Source organism: Rhinopithecus roxellana, chromosome 20, assembly GCF_007565055.1.
Source record: "Rhinopithecus roxellana isolate Shanxi Qingling chromosome 20, ASM756505v1, whole genome shotgun sequence".
In the NCBI taxonomy this organism is placed as follows: Eukaryota; Metazoa; Chordata; class Mammalia; order Primates; family Cercopithecidae; genus Rhinopithecus; species Rhinopithecus roxellana.
The window spans coordinates 76,147,577-76,172,206 of NC_044568.1; the positions used below are offsets into that span (position 1 = coordinate 76,147,577).

At 47.0% G+C, this 24,630-nt stretch overlaps 1 protein-coding gene across 3 annotated transcripts in view; it reads left to right on the forward strand.

Moving 5' to 3' along the window:
- Nucleotides 1-24,630, forward strand: part of ABAT (4-aminobutyrate aminotransferase) — a 110,066-nt gene that overhangs the window by 37,887 nt on the left and 47,549 nt on the right. Inside the window, exons 1-2 of one of the 3 annotated variants that reach the window (XM_010383643.2) lie at nucleotides 415-1,314; nucleotides 22,560-22,670. Coding sequence is in view for 2 of the 3 variants with exons in the window: in XM_010383641.2 (XP_010381943.1) it covers nucleotides 22,601-22,670 (70 nt within the window). In the remaining variant the exon portion in view is untranslated. Of the gene's footprint in view, nucleotides 1-414; nucleotides 1,315-5,628; nucleotides 5,738-22,559; nucleotides 22,671-24,630 lie in introns of those variants that run through there. The other 2 variants (XM_030925284.1, XM_010383641.2) reach the window with 2 other exon arrangements.

Sequence of the window (24,630 nt, forward strand, 5' to 3'; positions counted from 1 at the left end):
CAAAAAGATCCTTCCAGGTTCCCAATCTGTAGCATCAACAGATCTGCTTTGTGGAGTCCCCTCTGGTCCTTGTTCTGCCCCGATTTGGGGGCTGGGGGCTGACGTTTCTCCCTCGCAGAGCTCAGGTTGAATTGCCCTAACGTGCTGATTACTGCACCAAGGATGCCGGTATCTGGCTTGTAATAATTATAGATTTCCTCTGCGATTTGATCCCATTGGTTGCCTCGGCAACGGCGTAATAGCTCAACCGAAGCGCTGTCACGGTGATTTAGAACCAGTGTGTCTCTCCTGCAGCCTCCATTCTGGGTGCCTCCACCCCCTTGCCGTCGTCATGGTAACTGATGAGCAGCCTGTGACCGAAAGCTCTCTGCCCCCCCTCATGCCCCCTCCCCATCTTGTGACCATCCTCCTTTCCTCTTCTGAACCCCCTGTGGACCCGCGTTGACCCAGCGTGGGCTACAATGGGGGAGTTGGGTAATTGCTCCCCTAGGTTCCTCCCCAACCCCCCAGACGGGGTCAGGTGGAGCATGGGAGCCAGAGCAACCCCTCTGCCTTGGGTGTCCTGGAGATGACTTGACGCCCCCCCGGAGCCCCGTCATGGCTGTGGCTGCATCTGCAACACCGCAACAGCAGACTTCTGGGAAAACCATTTGGGAATCTGAAGCCCTGGATTTCTGCTTTGTCCCTTCAGGGGTTCCTGAGCCTGTTAAAAAAAAAAAAAAAAAAAAATCTAGGAAGAGGCCCCTGGAAGGAAACAGGGGAGGGAGGTAGCCTATTTTATAAGGTCTGAAATGATGTGGCTTTTCCTTCTGGCTTAAACCTAGCTGGGTTTAAAACATCTTTTTAAAAATCTGTATTCTGTTTTTTTCTCTCTGTTTATCTCTCTCTTGCTGCCTCTGTTAATCTTTGTTTCTGTGTTGTATTTTTTCTGTTTCTGTAAACCCTTCTGAAAGGGTTCTGAAAACCCTTCTCTTTCTGAATCCATCTTTCAGTCTCTCAAGTTCTGTCTCTCCCCTCCTCCTTCACCTTCCCTCCATTCCTCTCCCTTGCGCATTTGCCGGGTTCCAGCTGAGCGCATCCTTTTCCCAAACCTGCTTTGCTTCCAAGAGGCCCTTTTCTGTCTCCTCTACCTGTGCCCATGTTTTGGGACTGCCTGGAAATCCAGGACACCCTCCTGAGGAGGGAGCTGGTGCCCAACGGCACCTCTTAGGATGAACCCAGCCAGCTGCATTCCTGGCCTCTGCAGAATGACATAGAGAAGGCATTTTAAGCAGGCGAGCTGAGCTCGCCACAGGACTCCGACTACCAGGCACCGTGAGTGCAAATGTATATGTGTGTCCGTGTGTGCATGTGCACATGTGTATGTGCATGTGCACGTGTGCATCCTTACATGTGTCTCTTTTGGCATGGGGAGGTGGTGCCAGTGTCTGTCAGTGCCTGTTATCTGTGGTGTTGGGGTGTGCAACTGTGTGGGCACACACCCTTGTGCACCTGTGTACCTGTGTGCACATGTGCCTGGCTCTCTGTGTGAAGGACACACAAATGTACATCACAGATTTTTCAAGGACGCTTTGTGAACACAGCAGGAGGAGATCCTTTAAAGTGGGGACAAAATAATGAAAGATGGATATAGAAATGATGAGATAAGGAATTGCTCTTATCAGTAGGCTCTCAACACCACAGTCTTCCTGCATCTGGTCCTAGGAAACAAAGTGAGAGTCACCTTGAAAAGGCATTTTTGTTCAAGCCCCAAAACAAATCCTTTCCCTTCATTCTAAGGACAGGAACAGCACAAACACACACACCCCTTTCTCTTTGAAACTCAGGGGAATGGAAGGCTCAGGGGGTGCCGTCACTGGGCATTTCAGACAGAGTTTGCAGTGAGAATCTCAGTTGACAGCCTGGGCGGCTCACGCCAAGAGTAGATGTCAGGAAGCTCTGGACAGCCGCTCTCTTCACATCTTGTGGCTGATTAGAAGTTCATTTTGAATTTTTTTCCCAGAAGCAGCCTATGCCCCAAGAGGCAACCAGAAGAAAGCAATTTTAGAAAATGCAATTTCATTTGCAGGGCAAGAGGTGGGAGTCCTGACAGGTTGCCGCTGAACCTCCTGCAGTTGGTGTGTGCAAGCTGGCGGAGGAAGGGGGTCCTCTGTGCTTTGCATGTCCCTGGGTATTTGGGAAACTTGGCAGCCAGTTGCTCTAAGTGAACCCTGACTCTGGAGTAGGCACTGCCCTGGGCACCCTGGCAGAGAGGACAGAACTGGAGACAAGGACTGGCCTCCGGAAGTTTCCAGTTCAAGTAGGAACAGACCCGATCACACGTGATACCCTCACACTCAGACACACTGCTGCTGCCTGCATTTCCTCCGGGCTGCCATCCCCCTTCCCCTGCCCTGGCCTCTGTCTACCACGACCGCCCTTGTCTACCTGCCAAGTGCTAATCATCATTAAACATCCTCTGTCACTGCTTCCCGGAAATCTTTAATTTCCACCCAAGAACAGCTAACACTATACGCCCTCCTCTACCTGCTGAAATCACTTGGAGCCTCTGACATCACGTGTCCAACCAACCTGTTTCCCCACATTTGCCCGTGAGCTGCACTTCATTTTGCAAGGACATAAAGAAAACTATGCACGCAACTACATGCAAAATGACTGGCTGGGATTCTTAAAATGCCAATGTCTTTTAAAAGGCAAAAGGGCTGAGAAATGGTTCCATGTTAAAAGAAATTAAAGAGCCATGAGCCCAAATGCAATGTTTGATCATAGGATGAAGCCTGGATCAGGGGAACAGAAAACATTTGTGGGCTGGGCTCAGTGGCTCATACCTGTAATCCCAGTGCTTTGGGAGGCCGAGGAAGGAGGATCACTTGAGGTCAAGAGTTAGAGACTAGCCTCAGGAATATAGCGAGACCCCATCTCTACAAAAAATAAAAATAAACTAGCCGGACATAGTGGTGTGTGCCTGTGGTCTCAGCTACTCAGGAGGCTGAGGCAAGAGGATTACCTGAGCCCAAGAGTTCGAGGCTGCAGTCAGCCATGAGCCATGATCACGCCACTGCACTCCAGCCTAGGTGATAGAGCAAGACCCTGTCTCAAAAAAAACCAAAAAAACATTTGAAGACATTTTAGGGATAAATGGGAATATCTGAATATAGATTGTATATTAGATAATAGTATTTTCATGTGAATACGCCAATAATAAATAAATAAATAAGACAATAGTATTTTATTAATGATACCTTCATGGGAGTGACTTTGTATCTCAGACCATTTGTACTAAGGTTATATAAGAGAATATTCTCGTTTTTAGAAGATACAGGCTGAAGGATTTAAGGAGGAAATATCCCAATGTCCACAACTAACTCTCAAATAATTCAGAAGATAGATAATAGAGTGGGTACAAGTGTGGCCAAATGTTAACAGTTTCTAGGATTATAGGCGGTTGTAGAACTACGTTCATAACTTCTATGTGGGTTTGAAGATTTTCCAGTGCCCAGGCTGGACACTCTGCTTAGCTTTGTGCATGGATTATCTCATTTCATCCTCAGGGCAGCTTGGGGATGGGACAGCTCTATCACACCCACTTTCCAGTGGAGAAAACAGAGGCAGAGCCAGATGTAAGTCCAGGCCACATGATGCCCCAACCCCCTGTTTTGTGAAATTTAGTACTAAAGATACTACATGGCTGTGTGATGTTGGGCAAATCACTTAACCTCTCTGTGATCTGTTTCCTTTTTTTTTTTTTTTTTGCTACGAGTGGATAATTATAATATCAGAAGGTTGTTCTGATGGGTATTATAATATCTAAAGAACTTAGAACAGGGTTTGGCCTAAAGTAAGTGTCTACTGTTGCTGCTGCTAATTGTATTTGTTGCTGCAAATGTGATCTCAGCACCCTCACCTTGGTCAGTGATGGGTAAACCTGGAGGGTTTTTTTTTCTTCTGTACCCAAGGCCTGCTTCATGGGTTTGTGATCTACGTGGTCACACAGGGTCCTGTGTTCAGAAGATCCCCCCATGTCACTGGCTTGCAATTTGTAACCATTTTCTAACAAGGGACCTCAAATATTTATTTATTTATTTATTTATTTTTTTTTTTTTTTTTTTTTTTTTTTTTTTTTGAGACGGAGTCTCGCTCTGTCGCCCAGGCTGGAGTGCAGTGGCGCAATCTCGGCTCACTGCAAGCTCCGCCTCCCGGGTTTACGCCATTCTCCTGCCTCAGCCTCCCGAGTAGCTGGGACTACAGGCGCCCGCCATCTCGCCCGGCTAGTTTTTTGTATTTTTTAGTAGAGACGGGGTTTCACCGTGTAGGCCAGGATGGTCTCGATCTCCTGACCTCGTGATCCACCCGTCTCGGCCTCCCAAAGTGCTGGGATTACAGGCTTGAGCCACCGCGCCCGGCCTCAAATATTTATTTTATGCACTGGGTCCCACACATCATGTAGCCAGCCATGTCTGCACTCCCTTTTTATTGGATCCCGTTGAGAGCCTCTTCTAGACTAAACTACTTGTTCCTGAGTCATTGCAGCAGACAGGCCCAGGCAGGCCGTGGCATTTCAGCAGATCAGATTGTATGTTCCAGTGACCACACTCCAATCCTGATGCAATGCCTCAGCCCACACAGGCCAGTACAGTAGCCGTTCATCAGATCTGGTCATTGAACATCTGACACGTGGCTATTCTAAACTCTGATGTGCTGTGAGTGTGAAATTCACACCAGATTTTGAAGACTTAGCATACACACGAAAAATAAATGCACAATATCTTATTAATAACTATATTGATAGCCAGGCACAGTAGCTCATGTCTATAATCCCAGTGCTTTTGGGAGGCCGAGGCGGGTGGATCACTTGAGGTCAGGAGTTTGAGACCAGCCTGACCAACATGGTGAAACTTTGTCTCTCCTAAAAATACAAAAATTAGCCAGGGGTGATGGCACACACCTGTAATCCCAGCTACTCGGGAGGCTGAGGCGGGAGAATTGCTTGAACCTGGGAGGCGGAGGTTGCAGTGAGCCAAGATTGTGCCACTGCACTCCAGCCTGGCAACAACAGCAAAACTCCATCTCAATAATAATAATAATAAGTACATTGATTATGTATCAAAATTATTACATTTTAGATACAATGGGTTAAATAAGATACATGAATAAAATTGGTTGCCACTGTTTTTGCTTTTTTCATATGGCTACCAGAAAATGTAAAATTACCTATGTGGTTTGCATTGAAAGTTTGTGTTATATTTCTGTTGGGCAGTACTGCCTTAGATCAAACTACCCGTGCCTTCATTGTGACTCCAAACCAAACCAGAGCAGCAAGTGACAGCCCAGTGAATTGATTTCTATGTTACATTAACTACACTCTGACCCTGGTGCTCTAGCGTAGACCAAAGTCTCCCAATCAATCCATCAGGCACCTCTTTCTGTCCCTTTTCTATTCCTTTCCCTCTTGAGGTAGTCCAAGACACTGATTTTTATACCCAGTGAGTTTGTCAAGTAGCCTAAAGATATTTTTGAGGCAATGTATTGGGTAAAAAGAAACTGAAGTTGGAATCAGAAGAACTAATATAAGAATTAAAATCCCAAATCACCTCTTTTTTTTTTTTCTTTTAGAGATGGGGTCTCGCTCTGTCACCCAGGCTGATCTCAATCTCCTGGGCTCAAGCGATCCTCTCACCTTGGCCTCCCAAAGTGTTGAGATTACACGTCTGGTCCCAGATCACCTCTTCTCCACGAGGTGAGCTTGGGCATGTTATTTCTCTGTGCAAGGAAACAGAACAGCACTAGCTTTAAAGCCTTACAGACCTGAGTTTGAAGACTGGCTCTGCCATTGACAAGCAGGATAAGCCACAACCGTCTCTGAACCTCAGTCTCATCCACAGTCTTATAGGGTTGGTGATGCATACTGTGTAATACTGTTGCAAGAATGGAATAAGATGAAACAGAACAAATGTCCAACCCAGCAACTGGCACATGGCAGGTGTGCGCTTAATCCCTGCATTCTTAGTGGGATCAGTATTCCCAAGACAGTAAACACTGATTTATGGGGAAGAAAATAAATGTTACTCTTTATGAATAAAGTACAGGTATAAAATACAATACATAAGCAGATGTATAATTTATCTGTGGAATTAAAATTTCATGGGGTATGTAGCTAATAAAGAATCTTTAGGGGAATGACAATGAAAAAAAGTTTGAGAAACATTGCATTAATCTGACGGATGGGCCTCAGAGATTGCTTTTTAGTTCAGTTCCTGCGGTTGTCGGAGTATAGGGCTGAAACTCCATGATTGAATTCAACAAGTGTTTTTAGCACCTACAATAGCCAGGCACTATTCTGGACCCTGGAAACGGAGGGCATCCTCCAGGTACATGCTTCCCAGAGCTGGTCTTTGAGGTCCCCGAGCCAGCTCCTGCCTTTGGGAAGATGACCATAAATAGCAGCCTCAGTCAAGGGGCAGGGTTTTAGAGGCCTCCTTATACCACCTTGAACAATGGGAATAGAAGTATCTGTCTCCCAGGAGTAGATAAGATGGTGTATGTGAAACCTTGACATGGTTGGCATTCATTCATAAAATCAGAGCAGATACCTACACACACAGGCATAAATGAAAGATACTTTGAATTACAGAAAAGTTAAGGTCTTTGCAAGTGAATGTAGGAATGCTGCCAGGCACACAGCTTGACTCCAGCCACCAACAAAGTGTTTCCAAGTCTGGAACTGTGTGGTCCTTGAAGGAGATATAAATGTTTCACTTGTTATATGCTGTGATTTTTGCGTATTTAGCAGTTTCTGGAGTCCGTGAAAGTGGTTTGTTTTCTCTGAACGGGAAGTGCGTTTCCTCCAATCACGCCGACCTGATTTGTTTGCTGCTTGTTGAACCGCCCCACGGGAACAGAAGGTCCCACAGAACACAGCAGGACGTGTCCTTGTTTACCAAGGAATCTCTGGGACTCAGCACAGGTGTGCAGAAAGCATTTATTGAACTGAACAAACAGATTTTATAAGCCGGACCTTCTGTGGCGTTGGCCCGGGTAGCTACCTCAGCATGGGTACAAGCATCCTTTCTAAGCCAATTCCATTCTTTCACTCCTTCTCCCTTGTAGGATTAGAAATCCAAAACTAGCTTATCCTTTTGCAGATGTTTCTTTCCATATTATTTCCTACATCCAGAATAAAGGCTCTCTGTGTCTCACATTCAGAGGCTTGGATTTGAAGCCCTGTCTGTTCATTTTTCTCTCCCATTTTGTCACAGGCTGGGTAACTACCTGCCTGCTAGCAATGATGTGTTCATGCTCCCTGGATTCCTGATGGAGGTGGGCAGAGAGGACAGGGGCAAGAGGATGAAAGAGGTTGAGGCAGACCAGCTTCTTTCTTACGAAATATGGATGTTCAGGCTGGTAGCAGGGCCACCGCATGTGCCAATAGTCTTTAGCAGCTCATCAGGCCATAGAAGAAGTGCCTTTACTAACTTCAAGTCCAGCCTGGGAAACATAGTGAGACCTTGTCTCTCTCTGTCTAAAAAGAAGAAGGAGAGGAGAAGGAGGAGAAGGAGAAGGAGGAGGAGGAGGAGGCGGAGGAGGAGGAGGAGAAGAAGTTGTTCACAATTTTTGTTTATTCATTTACTTATTTTTGAGATGGAGTTTCATTCTTGTCACCAGACGGGAGTGCAGTGGCATGATCTCGACTCACTGCAACATTCGCTTCCCAGGTTCAAGCAATTCTTCTGCCTCAGCCTCCCGAGTAGCTGGGACTACAGGCACCTGCCACCACGCTCAGCTGATTTCTGTATTTTTAGTAGAGTTGGGATTTCACCATGTTGGCCAGGCTGGTCTCGAACTTTTGACCTCAGGTGATCCGCCTGCCTCGGCCTCCCAAAGTGCTGGGATTACAGGCATGAGCCATCGCACCCAGCCAAAATGCACAGTTTTAAAGAGCTCTTTGGAAACAGAAAATGGCCTGCAACAGGCATCTTTTCTACATCTTGTGTACTTTCTTCAATTGACCGTAAGCCAGTTGAGTGCCTCCTGACTTCACAAATAAATTTCATTCTTCCCGTTTTACAGATGCAGAAACTAAGGCCCTGATGAGTTCAGCAACTTGCCTAGATAATATATACGGCCCAGCCACACTTAAGACCCAATTTCTGGCTCATGTTACTTTCCCAACATCATTCTCAGTTTTTCTCAGGAATAGACACTTGCCTGTTTCCAAGAGCAGTATTCCTGTCTCCCTATACAAGTCACTGATGATTTTATGATGCCCAAGAGGCAGATGATAGGAAGTCATGCCTGCAGGGAGAGAGGGCTGGGGCCCATGCCGAGGGGAAAGTCAGAAGAGGCTGTTGCAGCTGAAGTCTGATGAGAAAGCTGGATGTGAGATAAAGCCTCTGTCCCTGTGCCACCGCCCCTGAATGGGGCCCTGTTAGCCCCGTCTGCAGAGGCCCAGGGCTCTGGCTTTATGGGTTGCCATGGCGACCCCTGGCCTTGACAACCGAAGTGCACTTGGCTGAGTGTGTCTTTGTGTCCCGGTTGAGTCTGCAGAGAAGCCAGCAGCTGGGGCTGCAGATGGGAAAGGAATGTCCCCAGCATCTGCCAGCACTTTTGTCTTGGTCCTAACGGCTGATAGGAAAATGAGAGGCAGGGTCTTTTCTAGAGAGATCTAGGGGGTCCATATCTAACCATTGATGCATGTAAAGAGTTCGTGTTCACAGGACCTGGGAAGCTGCGGAGTAGAAAGGTGAGTCAGACGCCATCTTCGTAGGTTGCTTGTTGAGTATTTACTGTTTATTCAATGATTGTTTGCAGCCAGGCACTGCTCTGGGGCTGGGGAAACAGCAAGGACCTCTGCCAGCCCACGAAATAGTTCCAATTGCTATTACTCCCATTTTACAGATCAGGAAACTGAGGCACAGAGAGGTTAATGTGCCTGAGGTTCTACGGCAGGTCAGTGAGAGGCCAGGGATGGCTAGTCTGGGGGTAAGATCATTTTGAAGGATGCAAGATTGGGGAGAGGCCGGGAAGAAGCAGTTTCATATCCAGCACCTCGCACTCCGCCTCCACCAGTGGCCACCACAGGCTTTTTTCTCCCTGTATCGCTGGAATGTTTGACCTCCAACTCCAGGGATTTGAGGATCACGCCGACCTGTGGTCGTAAGCAGGGCCCACAGTCCACCCTTTAAGGTAATTAATGGTAGTTCTCAGCCTCTGAGCCTCCAGAGCTCCCCCGATGCCCAGGTCACACCTGTGAGACTCCCACCTCCTTGGTCTGGGTGGAGCTTTGACTCAAGGGTTAGCTTCCAGTGAGCGAGCATCAGGTGCAGCGAAGACTAGAGATTTCTGGCTTTTGAGCTCTAAGACCTTGAACAAGCCTTTTAGGCTTCTGAACCGGTTTTATAAGTCCAATCCTGCAGATCACCCGAAGGACCCATGGAAGGTCTATTGCGTGTAGTAGGTGAACAGTAAGTAAATAAACAGGAGCTGGGGCCGGGTGCGGTGGCTCAAGCCTGTAATCCCAGCACTTTGGGAGGCCGAGACGGGCGGATCACAAGGTCAGGAGATCGAGACCATCCCGGCTAACATGGTGAAACCCCGTCTCTACTAAAAAATACAAAAAAAAAAAAAACTAGCCGGGCGAGGTGGCGGGCGCCTGTAGTCCCAGCTACTCAGGAGGCTGAGGCAGGAGAATGGCGTGAACCCGGGAGGCAGAGCTTGCAGTGAGCTGAGATCTGGCCACTGCACTCCAGCCTGGGCGACAGAGCGAGACTCCGTCTCAAAAAAAAAAAATAAATAAAAAATAAAAAATAAAAAAAATAAACAGGAGCTGGTACTTTTACTATGATTATTCTTTCTCCAGAGCAAAGTGGAAGAATTTGTTTCCACTTTCACCTGAATCCCTCTCACTTTATTAATTTAAACATTGAACTCGGTGTCTTAGCTCATTGAGCCCCTCCCCGCAATGCACCAGACACATGAAAGAAGCAGAGAGAGCTAATTAGCATTTTAATCAAAAGAAAAGGGACGAGGAGAGGTGGGTGGGACTGAAGAGCTCACTGTCTGGCTAGACCAGGGTTTTAACTTGTTTTGACTGAGACACAACACAGTAAGGAATAGAACTTACTTCAGGCCCACTGCACGGCTGAAACGAGAATTAGCAGTGTTTGCTACGTACCCTGACAATTCCTATTCTGTTTGATTTACTGGTTGATTTAAATTTCTCTTTCAGTTCTGACCATGTCAAGGAAAAGGTCCCCATGCGATACCCGTCTGCCTTTAACACCTGTCTGCTCTCTGCCAGTCTCTAGGGAAAGGAGAGGGCCAGGCCTGGGGCTGTAGCCTTGGACAGTCAACTCTGTCTGGCTTTTAATTGAATAACTTGCTTTTATTTTATTATGTTCTTTTCCCAGTCGCCTTTGTAGCAAATAAAATTTGAGGGGGGAAGGTAGCAATTAGGATTTTTTTATCTGTTACATTTTTCTTCATAGAGACGGGGGTTTCACCATGTTAGCCACGCTAGTCTCAAACGCCTGGCCTCAGCTAATCCACCTGCCTCGGTCTCCCAAAATTCTGGGATTACAGGCATGAGCCACCGCACCCGGCCAGAAGGTAGCAATTGGAAAGGATTCTAGGGAAATTACTTTTCTAACTTGAAAAAGCAAGTTGATTTCAACAAAAATGTTAAGTAAACAAGTCATATGAGAAATAAGAGCTCAAAGGAAGGGTAGTGCATGGTTCGGGAAATGCACGGGGGAGATTGGGGGTCTCAGAGACCAGGAGGGCCAGCAGCCAACCTGCTGTCACTTCAGATTTGCAGCTTTCTCCAACCTCCTTGGTCACAACTTCATGGCATGCCAGTGCTCTGAAAGCACCTCCCTTCTCAATCAAGCCTCCTTCACCCGCTTGTTTCCCCAGTTGTGCATATCCAGGGTCCAGCAGATTGCAAAGGGCCTGGTAGAATCAAACAGGGAGATACTAATGCCACTTCCAGGTAGGAGCAAAGCTTGGGAAAATGTTGTGGCAAATTCTCAGTAATGTAGAACTCTTAGCACGCTTGCCAGGTGTTTCTCAGAGTCCGAACGGGCCTTAGAAACAATGTGATCCAGCCAGGCAAGGTGGCTCATGCCTGTAATCCAAGCACTCTGGGAGGCCAAGGCCAGCAGATCACTTGAGATCAGGCGTTCAAGACCAGCCTAGCCAACATGGTGCAAAAATTAGCCAGGTGTGGTGGTGTGCACCTGTAATCCCAGCTACTCAGGAAACTGAGGCAGGAGAATCACTTGAACAGGAAGGCAGAGCTTGCAGTGAGCCAAGATCACACCACTGCACTCCAGCCTGGGCAGAGTAAGACCCCGTCTCTCAAAAAAATAAAATAAGAGCAAGAAAGGAAGCCAAGAGGCCATTTAGGATATCATTGCCTTCATCCAGGAGAAGGGTGATGGCAAGAGTGTGTTGGAGACTTGCCCACAAGCAGGGATATACTGGAACCCTGGGCACCCAGCGCCCTTCTATCATTGTTGATGCTGCACACATCTATACTGAGAAAGAGAGCCTTCCCTTGTGGCAGCCTGCCTCTGGGGTTTGCAGTGCAAGCCTGCAGGGAAAGTATGCCTATCTGTGGGGCCTCTTTCCTTGGCAACTCCAGAAATCTCCAGCAATCTCAGACCATGGGGCTCTAGAATCAATGATTACATCTTCAGCAGAAAGTATAAGACAGGAGCAAGTCAGGGACAGAGTAAATGCAAATGACTTGTGTGCCTATGATTGTCCAGGATGTGTTCATCCGTTATTCCTAATTCCCAGCACAACCCTGCAGTGAGAGAGGCACTGTCTCTAATCTACGAATCAGGAAACTGAGGCTCAGAGAGTTTTTGTAAGTTTCACCCTGTTATACAAGTACCTAAGATAGGGTGGTGGTTTGGATCCAAGCTTTATATTATTTTTTTTTTTTATTTTTTTATTTTTTTGAGACGGAATCTTGCTCTGTCACCCAGGCTGGAGTACAATGGCACAATCTAGGCTCACTGCAACCTCCACCTCCTGGGTTCAAGCAATTCTCCTGTCTCAGCCTCCCAGTAGCTGGGATTACGGGCACCTGCCACCACGCGCGGCTAATTTTTGTGTTTTTAGTAGAGACAGGATTTCACCATTTTGGCCAGGCTGGTCTTGAACTCCTGACCTCAGGTGATCCATCCGCCTCAGCCTCCCAAAGTGCTGGGACTCCAGGTGTGAGTAACCGTTCCCAGCCCCTAGCTTTACATTCTAAAACCCAAGCTCAAATGCCACCTCTATGCACAACCCACATATCCTAATTATCTATTATGGTGCACATAACAGACATCATTAATCTATCACATTTTTTTCCCCCTAAAAACCTGAAAAGAGTGCTTCCTGCTAACAGGTCAAAAAATAATGAAAAATAAAAAATAAGTTAAGTAAACCTAAAAGAGGCTGTAAAGTCTTTTTGTTCACTGCTCCAAATGGGCGGTACTCACTGGCCAGCACTGGCATGTGTTGTAACATTTGTTTGCCATTTTAATACTGCACAGAAAATTAACTTCTCTTGGCCAGGCATGGTGGTTCACACTTGTCATCCCAGCACTTTGGGAGGCCAAGGTGGGAGGATTGCTTGAGCCCGGGAGTTCGAGATCAGCCTGGGCAACATAGGGAAACCCCATCTCTCCAAAAAAGAAATACAAAAATTAGCCAGGTGTGGTGGCATGTGTCTACAGTCCCAGCTACTCAGTAGGCTGAAATGGGAGGATCACTTGAGCCTGGGAGCCAGAGGTTGCCGAGACGGCACCACTGCACTCCAGCTTGGGCAACACAGCCACACCTTGTCTCAGGAAAAAAAGAAAAAAAGTGGCAAGCTTGGGGTCCCACAGCCTGTAGCAGGTGGAAATTCAACAGTAAGTCTGTGTGATCAGAGTGCGTCATTACTCTACGTGCACTTTTTTGCTCCTCTCTCTTCCCATCTACAAAAGAGAGCCAACTCCATACTCTCTTTTTCTTTTTCTTTCTTCCTTTTCTTTTTTTTTTTTTTTTTTTTTTTTGAGATAGAGTCTCACTCTGTTGCCCAGGCTGGAGTACAGTGGCACAATCTCGGCTCACTGCAATCTCCTCCTACCGGGTCCAAGCGATTCTCCTGCCTCAGCCTCCCAAGTATCTGGGATTACAGGCGTTTGCCACTGCACCCAGCTGATTTTGCATTTTTGGTAAAAACGGGGTTTCTCCACTTTGGTCAGGCTGGTCTCGAACTCCCGACGTCAGGTGATCTGCCCACTCAGGTCTCGGCCTCCCAAAGTGCTAGGATTATAGGTGTGAGCCACTGCGCCTGGCTCTTTTTCATTTTTATTAAGATAAACATAATATTAACCTTTTTAAGTGAAAATTCAGACCCTTTTAGATCATCCGCAATGCTAAGCAGCCACCACCACTATCTAATTCCAGATCTTTTTCATCACCCCAGAGAGCCTGGTAACCATTAAGCAGTCACCTCTTATTCCTCCCAGGCCCCTGACAACCACTAATTTATTTTCTTTCTTTCTTTTTTTTTTTTTTTTTTTTTTTTGAGGCGGAGTCTCGCTCTGTCGCCCGGACTGGAGTGCAGTGGCCAGATCTCAGCTCACTGCAAGCTCCGCCTCCCGGGTTTACGCCATTCTCCTGCCTCAGCCTCCCGAGTAGCTGGGACTACAGGCGCCCACCACCTCGCCCGGCTAGTTTTTGTATTTTTAGTAGAGACGGGGTTTCACCGTGTTAGCCAGGATGGTCTCGATCTCCTGACCTCGTGATCCACCCATCTCGGCCTCCCAAAGTGCTGGGATTACAGGCTTGAGCCACCGCGCCCGGCCTATTTTCTGTCTTTATGGATTTACCTACTCTTGAAGGTTCCTATAAATGGATTCATAGACTATAGGGCCTTTTACCTCTGCATTCATTCATATAGCATAAAAAATATTTTGAGATTTATCCATGTTGTAGCATGTATCAGAACGTCATTCCTTTTTATGACTGAATAATAGTCCATTGTAAGGATAGACCACGTTTTGCTTGTTCATTCATCCGTTGACGGTCATCTGGGTTTTTTCCACCGTTCAGTGATTGCGAATAGTGCTGCTATGACTATTTGTTTGAGTCTCTATTTTCAATTCTTTGGGTTGATGCAAAGTCATTTACTTTTGCACCAACCTAATACTTAGGGGTGGATTTGCTGGGTCATGTAGTAGTCATTATATGCTTAACTTTTTGAGGAACTCATAATTCTTAAAAGGCCATGACAACTCTGGGACTGAGGGTTTAGGAGCTAATCCCTGCCTTCTTCTCATCAACTCCCAACCCAGTGGGTGCCCTCCAATATACCTGCCTCGAGAGCCCCCTCCCCAGCTCAATGACCCCAGCATCTCATTGACATGCTGAGGGCATGCTCCCTGCCCCTCCCTGGGAGCCTGCCTAAACACAGACCCTTCTGTGTATTCTTTCTATTTTCTTTTGTCTATCTCCCATTCGACCCCTAACTACCCTTCCCAGCCTCTGGTACTCATCCTTCTACTCTCTCTACGCCCATGAATTCAATTGATTTGATTTTTAGATCCCACAAATAAGTGAGAATACGCGCTGCTTGTCTTTGAGTGCCTGGCTTTTTTCACTTAACATAATGATCTCCAGTTCCATCCATATTGTTGCAAATGACTAGATCTCATTCTTCTTCTTTTTTTTTTTTTTTTCTTTTCTTTCTTTCTTTTTTTTTTTTTTTTTTTTTTTTTCCTGAGACAGAGTCTCAGTCTGTCACCCAGGCTGGAGTGCAGTGGCGCCATCTCTGCTCACTGCAACCTCCGCCTCCCGGGTTCAAGTGATTCTCCTCCCTCAGCCTCCCTAGTAGCTGGGACTACAGGCATGGGCCACCACACCCAGCTGATTTTTGTTTTTTGTAGAGATGGAGTTTCGCCATATTAGCCAGGCTGGTCTCAGACTCCTGGCCTCAGGTGATCCACCTGCCTCAACCTCCCAAAGTGCTGGGATTACGGGTGTGAGCCCCCACACCCGGCCTGGGTCTCATTCTTTTTATGGCTGAATAGTACTTCATTGTGTGTATGAACCACATTTTCTTTATCCATTCATGTGTTATTGGACACTCAAGTTGCTTCCAAATCTTAGCTATTGTAAGCAGTGCTGCAACAAACGTAGGAGTGCAGATATCTCTTCGATATACTGAGTTCCTTTCTTTTGTGTATTTACCCAGCAGTGGGATTCCTGGATCGTATGGTAGCTCAATTTTTAGTTTTTTGAGGAACCTCCAACTGTTCTCCATAGTGGTGGTACTAGTTTACATTCCCACTAACAATGTACAAGGGTGCCCTTTGCTCCACATCCTCTCCAGCATTTGTTATTGCCTGTCTTTTGGGCATAAGCCGTTTTAACTGGGTGAGATGGTAGCTCTTTATAGTTTTGATTTGCCTTCTCTGATGATCCGTGATGTCAAGCACCTTTTCATATGCTTGTTTGCCGTTTGTATGTCTTCTTTTGAGAAATGTCTATTCAAATCTTTTGTCCATTTTTTGATCGAATTATGAGATTTTTTTTTTTCTATAGAGTTGTTTGAGCTCCTTTGTATATTCTGGTTATTAATCCCTCGTCGGGGAGAAGTTTGTAAAAATTTTCTCTTGTTCTGTGGGTTGCCTCTTCACTTTGTTGATTGTATCCTTTGCTGGAGCACATACCCTTCTGGATGCAACTAGAGCAGCTGGGCTCCCTCCTCCCTTTGAGAAGTTCTCCAGAGGGTCCTATCAATCAAGATCAGCCTAGAAATTGTTGCCCGCAGTTAGCTCCAGCTGACTGCACCTTCACCTTTCCTCCCAGTGCTCTATGATTTCATACCACAACCACCCTTGCTATGCACCAGGATCCTTAGCTACTCCGTGTCATCATACACCTCTGAGCACTTGCCTTATCCCTGTTTTCTTCTTTGCTTTCTGAAATCTCCTAATTCTGAAGGTGCAGCTCAGGCAACAACTCCCTGACATTGTCATCCCAGCCAGAATGACTCTCCCCATGTTCCCTTAGCACATCACTCACACCAGCAAAATAATCGTGATTCTGTTCTATCTTACGCAGAATTTGTTGTTGACAGTGAACTGGAAAATTTTTATGTACATATCATGCTGGGTTATTTTTTTTTTTTTTTTTTTTTTTTTTTTTTTTTTTTTTTTTTTTTTTGAGACGGAGTCTCGCTCTGTCGCCCAGGCTGGAGTGCAGTGGCCGGATCTCAGCTCACTGCAAGCTCCGCCTCCCGGGTTTACGCCATTCTCCTGCCTCAGCCTCCCAAGTAGCTGGGACTACAGGCACCCGCCAACTCGCCCGGCTAGTTTTTTGTATTTTTTAGTAGAGACGGGGTTTCGCCGTGTTAGCCAGGATGGTCTCGATCTCCTGACCTCGCGATCCACCCATCTCGGCCTCCCAAAGTGCTGGGATTACAGGCTTGAGCCACCGCGCCCGGCCCATGCTGGGTTATTTTAAGAAATTATTCACATGATGGGTAAAGCAGCCTAGTACATTAAATTCTTCCTTTTTTTTCCGCTCATAGTTCTCTGCCGCTAAATTATGAGCTTCAGAAAGAAAGCAATTTATCCATCTTAGTTTCTCCTAAGAGAAGTGATGCATTGGCCGGGAGCAGTGGCTCATGCCTGTAATCCCAGCCTTTTGGGAGTCCAAGATAAGAGGATCACTTGAGCTCAGGAGTTCAAGACCAGCCTGGGCAACATAGCAAGACCTCATCTCTACTAAAAATTTTTAAAAATTAGCCAGGCATGATGGCAAATGCCTGTAGTCCCAGCTACTTGGACGGCCGAGATGGGAAGAATGCTAGAGCCCAGGAGATAGAGGCTGCAGTGAGCCCTGATCACCCCACTGCACTCCTGGGCGACAGAGAGAGACCCTGTCTGAGAGAGAGAGAAAGAGATTGATTATATCTAAACGATGCAGTGCCTTGCTGATAACAGGTGCCTAATTAACTTTTGCTGATTGAATTAGTGGGCGGGAGGGAGTGAATTAATGACATTAACTCTTCCAATTGTTTGAAATATGTTGTGCTAAGAATTAATGTCTAACAGAGATCAGATTTTGTAATAAGGTCAATTTTCAACTGCAGGCCACCAAAATGTCACCACGGTATATTTTCCAATGTGACATTTTGTGATTGAAAGCGTGTGGGTTTGGCTCTCACTTTTGCAGAATATTCAAATGTTGAGTTATCTGAGATATTTGGATTTTCAAAAACATGTTTAATGGAAATTGAATTGTGTATCGCCTCTGTGCTCCCTGTTTGAGACAAGTGGTTTTAAAGGAAAGACGTCAACTGCACTTTCTACATAGTTACTGTGTTGCTAAATTAATAGGCTTGCATTGAGTCGGATATGCTGGGATAGAAAAAAAAAATTACATAGTTACTGTGTTGCTAAATTAATAGGCTTGCATTGAGTCAGATATCCTAGAATAGAAAAAAAAATAATCCATTGAGTTATTAAGAAAAGAGTTTTGGGCCGTGCGCAGTGGCTCACGCCTGTAATTCCAGCGCTTTGGGAGGCCGAGGCAGGTGGATCGCAAGGTCAGGAGACCGAGAACCTCCTGGCCAACATGGTAAAACCCTGTTTCTACTAAAAATACAAAAATTAGCTGGGTGTGGCGGCGCGTGCCTGTAATCCCAGCTACTAGGGAGGCTGAGGCAGGAGAATTGCTTGAACCAGGGAGTCAAAGGTTGCAGTGAGCTGATATCACGCCACTGCACTCCAGCCTGGCAACAGAGTGAGACTTCGTCTCAAAAAAAAAAAGAGTTTGGTTTCTCAGTTAATTCATGACCACACTTTCCAAGCCCATACTTTTTCAAAAAGTTTCCTCTAATGAAAAGCAATAACATTTATTCTGTGAACTAGGTCATTTTTATTCATGAAGCCTCATATGAACAATAGCTAGGGGCCGGGCATGGTGGCTCATGCATGTAATCTCAGCACCTTGGGAGGCCAAGGCAGGCGGATCACTTGAGCTCAGAAGTTCAAGACCAGCCTGCACAAGGTGACAAAAACCTGGCCCTACTGAAAATACCAAAATTAGCTGGGTGTGGTGGCTTTTCCTGTAGTTCCAGGTACTTGGGAGGTGGGAGGATGGCCTGAGCCTGGGAGAGGCAGAGGTTGCAGTGAGCCAAGATTACACCACAGCACTCCAGCCTGGGTGACAGAGGCAGACCCTGTCTCAAAAACAAAAACAGCTAGGTGGTTTTTTTTATTATCTGGATTAACTGATGTTACAATGCATAGAGGCAGGGGCTTTGGGGTCAGACAGTCTCAGGGAAGCCTATGACTGAGGCCACATGTCATAACCTCTCTGAGCCTCCCTTTTATCATCTCTGAACAGGGAGATACCCTACTTCAATAGATGGTTGAGCAAAGTGAGGGGAGTAATGTACCCTTCAGAACGTCTCACACAGACTGGGCACCGTGGCTTATGCCTATAACCCCAGTACTTTAGAAGGCCAAGGTGGGAGGATCACTTGAGTCCAGGAGTTTGAGACCAGCCTGGGCAACATAGCAAGACCTCATCTCTAAAAAAATATATTTAAAAACTAACTAGGCCGGGCGCGGTGGCTCAAGCCTGTAATCCCAGCACTTTGGGAGGCCGAGATGGGCGGATCACGAGGTCAGGAGATCGAGACCATCCTGGCTAACATGGTGAAACCCCGTCTCTACTAAAAATAAAAAAACTAGCCGGGCGAGGTGGTGGGCGCCTGTAGTCCCAGCTACTCGGGAGGCTGAGGCAGGAGAGTGGCGTGAACCCGGGAGGCGGAGCTTGCAGTGAGCTGAGATCCGGCCACTGCACTCCAGCCCGGGCGACAGAGCAAGACTCCGTCTCAAAAAAAAAAAAAAAAACTAACTGGGCATGGTGGTGCATGTCTGTAGTCCCAGCTACTTTGCGGGGCTAAGGTGGGAGGATCTCTCGAGCCCAGGAGTTCAAGGCTGCAGTGAGCCATGATCATACCACTGCACTCTAGTCTTTCTTTGGTCTAGCCCTTTTTTGTCTAAAAAAAAAAAAAAAAAAAAAAAAAAAAAGACCCTGTTTGAATGCTGGCTCATCTCAGTGGGTAGAGGGTGTTGTCAGGACTCTGGCCCAGCCCCGTCTAGTCAACCACGGCCAGTAGGGCCAGGTCTACACCCCTGTAGAGGAATGGGGAAGTGTCTGAGAATGGGGAGAATGGTGTGCCGAGCAGACACCCCAGAAGATACTTCCTGCACCAACCCCACCCCACCCGTGATAGTACCTCAGTTGCCTGAAGACAGGATAATGACCTATCTCTGTCTTCTAGGAGCTACCTCCTAGGGCTCTGTGGATGAAATGAGATGGTCCTACAGCACCAGCTGAGAGCCTGCACATAGCAAGTGCCCAGTACTTGATAATGCTTAGAGGGCAAGGGTGGCCTCTAATTGATCTTTGTGTGCCCTTGTACCCAGTGGAGGGTCCGGCACATGGAAGGTGTACCATGAATGTTCGTAACACAAATGCATCAGTGGTAACCACCTCCCTCCTTCATTTACTCTTTCCTTCTAATAATACAGGCAACATTCTTTTAGCTCTGTGGGCAGCCAGAGCGTGCTGCCAACTTGCCATCCTGGGCTCAGTGCCTGATTCTCCACACTATCCCTGCCCTGTGCTGCTGAACCCACGCGTTTCCCAGCACCTGCACCTCTACTCTGAACCCAGCCTGTCATTCCTCCTTGCCCTGTTCTGTCTCCTTGGATTCAGGCCTCCCCTCCAGCTGTGGGATCTCTCTAGGTCTGTATTTATCACCTCTGGTTGGCACTTCCTATATGCTGTCATCACAGGAGCAGAAGGGTGGGAGAAGCCTCTTGATCTTCATCCAGGTCCAGGATGGAATTTCTGTCCTCTTTGGGGCCGGGTAGAGTCGGGCAGCCCAAGCCAGGGCTGCATGAGGAGAGGGCTGTGTCCCCAGGGTCTGTCACAGAGTAAGTTTCAGGTGTCATAACTTGCAATAAATCCATGCATTAGGCACAAGCCAGGATTCCTGAGCCAGATATGTCTCAATCCCAATGCTGGCTCTACCACCAACTTGCTGTGTCCTGGGTAAATCATATGGCTTCTTTTCAAAAAATAAATTGTTTTCATTTGTTTACTGTCCAAAGTACTCATTAATTGTTTATTTATCAAGAGAAACTATTTCTAATTTTTTTGTGTGTGTGAGATGGAGTCTCACTCTATCGCCCAGGCTGGAGTGCAGTGGTGCGATCTCAGCTCACTGTCATCTCTGCCTCCCAGGTTCAAGTGATTCTTGTGCCTAATTTTTGTATTTTTAGTAGAAACAGGGTTTTACCATGTTGGCCAGGCTGATCTGGCCATGGTAAAACCTTCTGTTTCTGTTTCTAGGAGGTTGACTACTTTAGACGTTTCACATGAGAGGAATCATGCAGTATCTGATCTTTTGCGACTGGCTTATTTCACTTAGCATAGTATCTTCCAGGCTCATCCATATTGCAGCATGTGACAGGATTTCCTCCTTTTTTAAGGCCGCATAATATTCCATTGTGTGGATATGGCATATTTTTTCCCATTCATCTGTCAATGGACGTCTAGGTTGCTTCTATCTCTTGGCTATTATGAATAATGCTACAGTGAACATGGGTTAAAATACATCACTTCTGGAGCCTCAGTTTCCTCATCTGTAAAATGGGGATAATCATGCCTGCCCCATTGTTGCTGGCACATGAAGGAAGCCTGATAAATCATGCTCCTAGCACCTTTCACTTTTCCTTCAAGATGCTTCTCCCCACCATAATGATGCCCTTTTCATGTTATGATTCATTTCACTCTCTTTGTTCCTCATGAGGATGTAAGCTCCAGGCCTGCCTCATTCATCCCTGTATGTCCAGCCTGAGAAACAGTACTTGGTACAAAGTTAGCACTCAATGGAGTACTTGTTGCAAAATAAGTAGAGGGATTTTGATGGAGTGTTTGGGCTAAGTGTTGCATAAACGTGAGGTTTGCTGACTCTGGGGTCACACACAACTGAGTTCTGCTTTCAGATCCACCACTTAACCTCTCTGTGCCTCAATTCCCTCCTCTGTAAAAAGACCATGGAGCATAGTTGTGCATGTTAATAATAGTAATAAATATTAATCATACTGTATATAAAGCATTTTGTGCCGCACGCATCACACAGAAAGGACTCGGGAAACAGGGTCCATGAAGAGGAATGACACGTGAATGGTGCTGTCGCTGTTCTAAGATACAAATTTTGTTCTGAGATTCAATATCGTTTATGTAAAAAATACACATGCCAATTAACAAAACAGGTTTTTAGCAGAAAGATCTACAAACAGAAGGATGCACAGAAAACACATTTAAATGATGTTCTGGAAAGAGGGAACAGGGAGAAAGGAGAGATGATAAAAGGAAACAAACTAGGGGATAGGGGGTGCTCCAGGTTCCCAATAAGAATGGCAATCAGGGCTGGACACGGTGGTTCATACCTATAATCCCAGCACTTTGGGAGGCCGAGGCAGGCAGATTACTTGAGGTCAGAAGTTCAAGACCAACCTAGCCAACATAGTGAAACCCAGTCTCTATTGAAAAAAAAAAAAGCTGGGCGTGGTGGCATGCTCCTGTAGTCCCAGTTACTCAGGAGGCTGAGGTTGCAGTGAACCGAGATCGAGCCACTGCACTCCAGCCTGGGCGATAGAATGAGACTCCATCTCAAAAAAAAAAAAAAAAAAAAAAAAAGTGAATTAAAGTATGTATTCAGTGTAATATAGTTTTGGGTTTTTTTTGAAACAGGGTCTCACTTTGTCACCCAGGCTGGAGAGCAGTGGCACGATTATGGCTCACTGCAGCCTCAAATTCCTGGGCTTAGGCGATCCTCCCACCTCAGCCTCCTGAGCAGCTGGGACTATAGGCATGCACCACCACACCCAGCTAATTTTTAAAGTTTTTGTGAAGATGGGATCTTGCTATGCTGCCCAGACTGGTCTGGAACTCCTGGACTCAAGAAATCCTTGGTCTCCCAATGTGCTGAGATGACAGGTGTGAGCCACCGTGCCTGGCCTAATATATAAAGTGCATATTCAGTATAAAACCCAAGCATTTGGCCGGGCGCGGTGGCTCAAGCCTGTAATCCCAGCACTTTGGGAGGCCGAGACGGGCGGATCACGAAGTCAGGAGATCGAGACCATCCTGGCTAACACGGTGAAACCCCGTCTCTACTAAAAATACAAAAACTAGCCAGGCGAGGTGGCGGGAGCCTGTAGTCCCAGCTACTCGGGAGGCTGAGGCAGGAGAATGGCGTAAACCCGGGAGGCGGAGCTTGCAGTGAGCTGAGATCTGGCCACTGCACTCCAGTCCAGGCGACAGAGCGAGACTCCGCCTAAAAAAAAAAAAAAAAAAAAACCAAGCATTTCACAATGTAAGAAGAACCTTCTCCACTAGGTGGGAAATGGTGGGGATGGGATCTTTGACTGAGAGGGGAGTGGTCTTCATGGAACTAAGTCTGCATTTCTGGTTTCTTTCAGGGTGGCAGCACGCAAAGGGCATCCCTGTCCCTTAAGGGGTCATGGCCTCCATGTTGCTCGCCCGGCACCTGGCCTGCAGCTTCCAGCACAGCTACCGCCTGCTGGTACCCGGTAAGCCCCAGGGGTCTTGACAAGAACTAGTTCTAATGGAAGACACCATCCAGACTAGGGATTCCTGGGCTGGAAGAGCCCTTGGGGATAAAGGGACCAGCCAGTGAGTGTTTCTGGGACTGTCCCACTGTATTAGTCTGTTCTCATGCTGCCAATAAAGACATACCTGAGACTGGGTATTTTATAAAGAAAAAGAGGTTTAATGGTCTCACAGTTTCACATGGCTGGGGAGGCCTCACAATCATGATGGAAGGTGAAGGAGGAATAAAGGCACGTCTTACATGGAGACAGGCAAGAGAGCGTGTGCAGGGGAACTGCCCTTTATAAAACCATCAGATCGTGTGAGACTTACTCAGTTGACTCTCATGAGAACAGCATGGGAAAGACCCAATCCCATGATTCAATTACCTCCCACCGGGTCCCTCCCACAACACGTGGGAATTATGGGAGCTACAATTCAAGATGAGATTTGAACGAGGACACAGCCAAACCATATCACCCACTATCCCTAAAACTATCACCATCACCACCTCCTTTCCCTGTCCCATCTCTGTCATATGATCCTGTCCCACATGCCTTAGTGGGAGGGGATTGGATCCACCCTGGAGCCATTCTGCCTGCAGGTAGGCGATGGCCTCCACAGCCAGACGGTCCTAGGCCATCTCTGCAGGGACCGCTGGGGAAATCACACATCTGGGGTTGCTGCTAAGGAACAAAGAAAGCCATAAACAACTCCGAAATTGACCTAAAGGCCAACTGTGTTTCAAAGTCACTGGATCACTGGACGGGAGGCACCATCTTAGGAATGTCTCACCCCCACTCCACCCCACACCCATGGTCACCTGCACAGGCTCCTTCTTCCTTCTACTTGACCTCTTCGAGACCTCCCTCCCAATAGTCCCACAAGGCAGACCCTAGTGAATCCCATTTTATAGGTAAGAGAACTGAGGCTCAGAGAAGCAAAGCCAGTTGCCCAAGGTCACACAGCCACTTGCATGCAACTCTGTCCAGCTCCGATGCTAAGTACTCCTCCATGTGCCTCCTGCTCTGGAGGCTCTGGATGTGGCTCTGGAGACAGAGCCGCCAGCAGGAGCCTCCCTTCGGATGCCCCAAGATTGGCCTCCTGCAGAGATATAAACTGCCTGGCCTGTGCCTGCCCATGAGATAGGTTCAGAAAGATCAGTGAGCCTCCAGTCTGTGCCCAGCTCTCTCAGAGCCCCTGTGCTTCTCATCACAGTGTCCCTTGTTGTCAGGCCTTACTGCCTTCTGAAGACAAACTGCTAGCCATGTCCTTGGTCTGCATGTTGAATGCTGGTATGTATGTCCTGGGTGGAATAAACAGTAGACGTGTTCGCCCCTCCCCAGGGAGTATTAGCAGGCTTTATTTTAAAATAAACATCTTGGCCGGGCACAGTGGCTCACAACTGTAATCCCAGCACTTTGGGAGGTGAGGTGGGCAGATCACCTGAGGTCAGGAGTTCGAGACCAGCCTGGCCAACATGGTGAAACCCCGTCTCTACCAAAAATACAAAAATTAGCCAGGCGTGGTGGTGGACACCTGTAATTCCAACTACTCGAGAGGCTGAGGCAGGGGAATTGCTTGAATCCAGGAGATGGAGATGGCAGTGAGCTGGATCGTGCCACTGTACTCCAGCCTGGGCAACATCGAGGCTCTGTCTCAAAAAAATAATAAATAAATAAATAAATAAACATCTTATTTTTTAATAATTTTAGATTTATAGAGAAGTTACAAAGATATTACAGGGAGACCCCATATGGCCCTCACCAGTTTCTTCCCTTGTTAACATTTTATATCACCAAGATGCAGTTGTCAACACTAAGAAACTAGCTGGCCAAGCGCAGTGGTTCATGCCTGTAATCCCAGCACTTTCGGAGGCTGAGGCAGGAGGATCACCTGAGGTCAGGAGTTCGAGACCAGCCTGGCCCACGTGGTGAAACC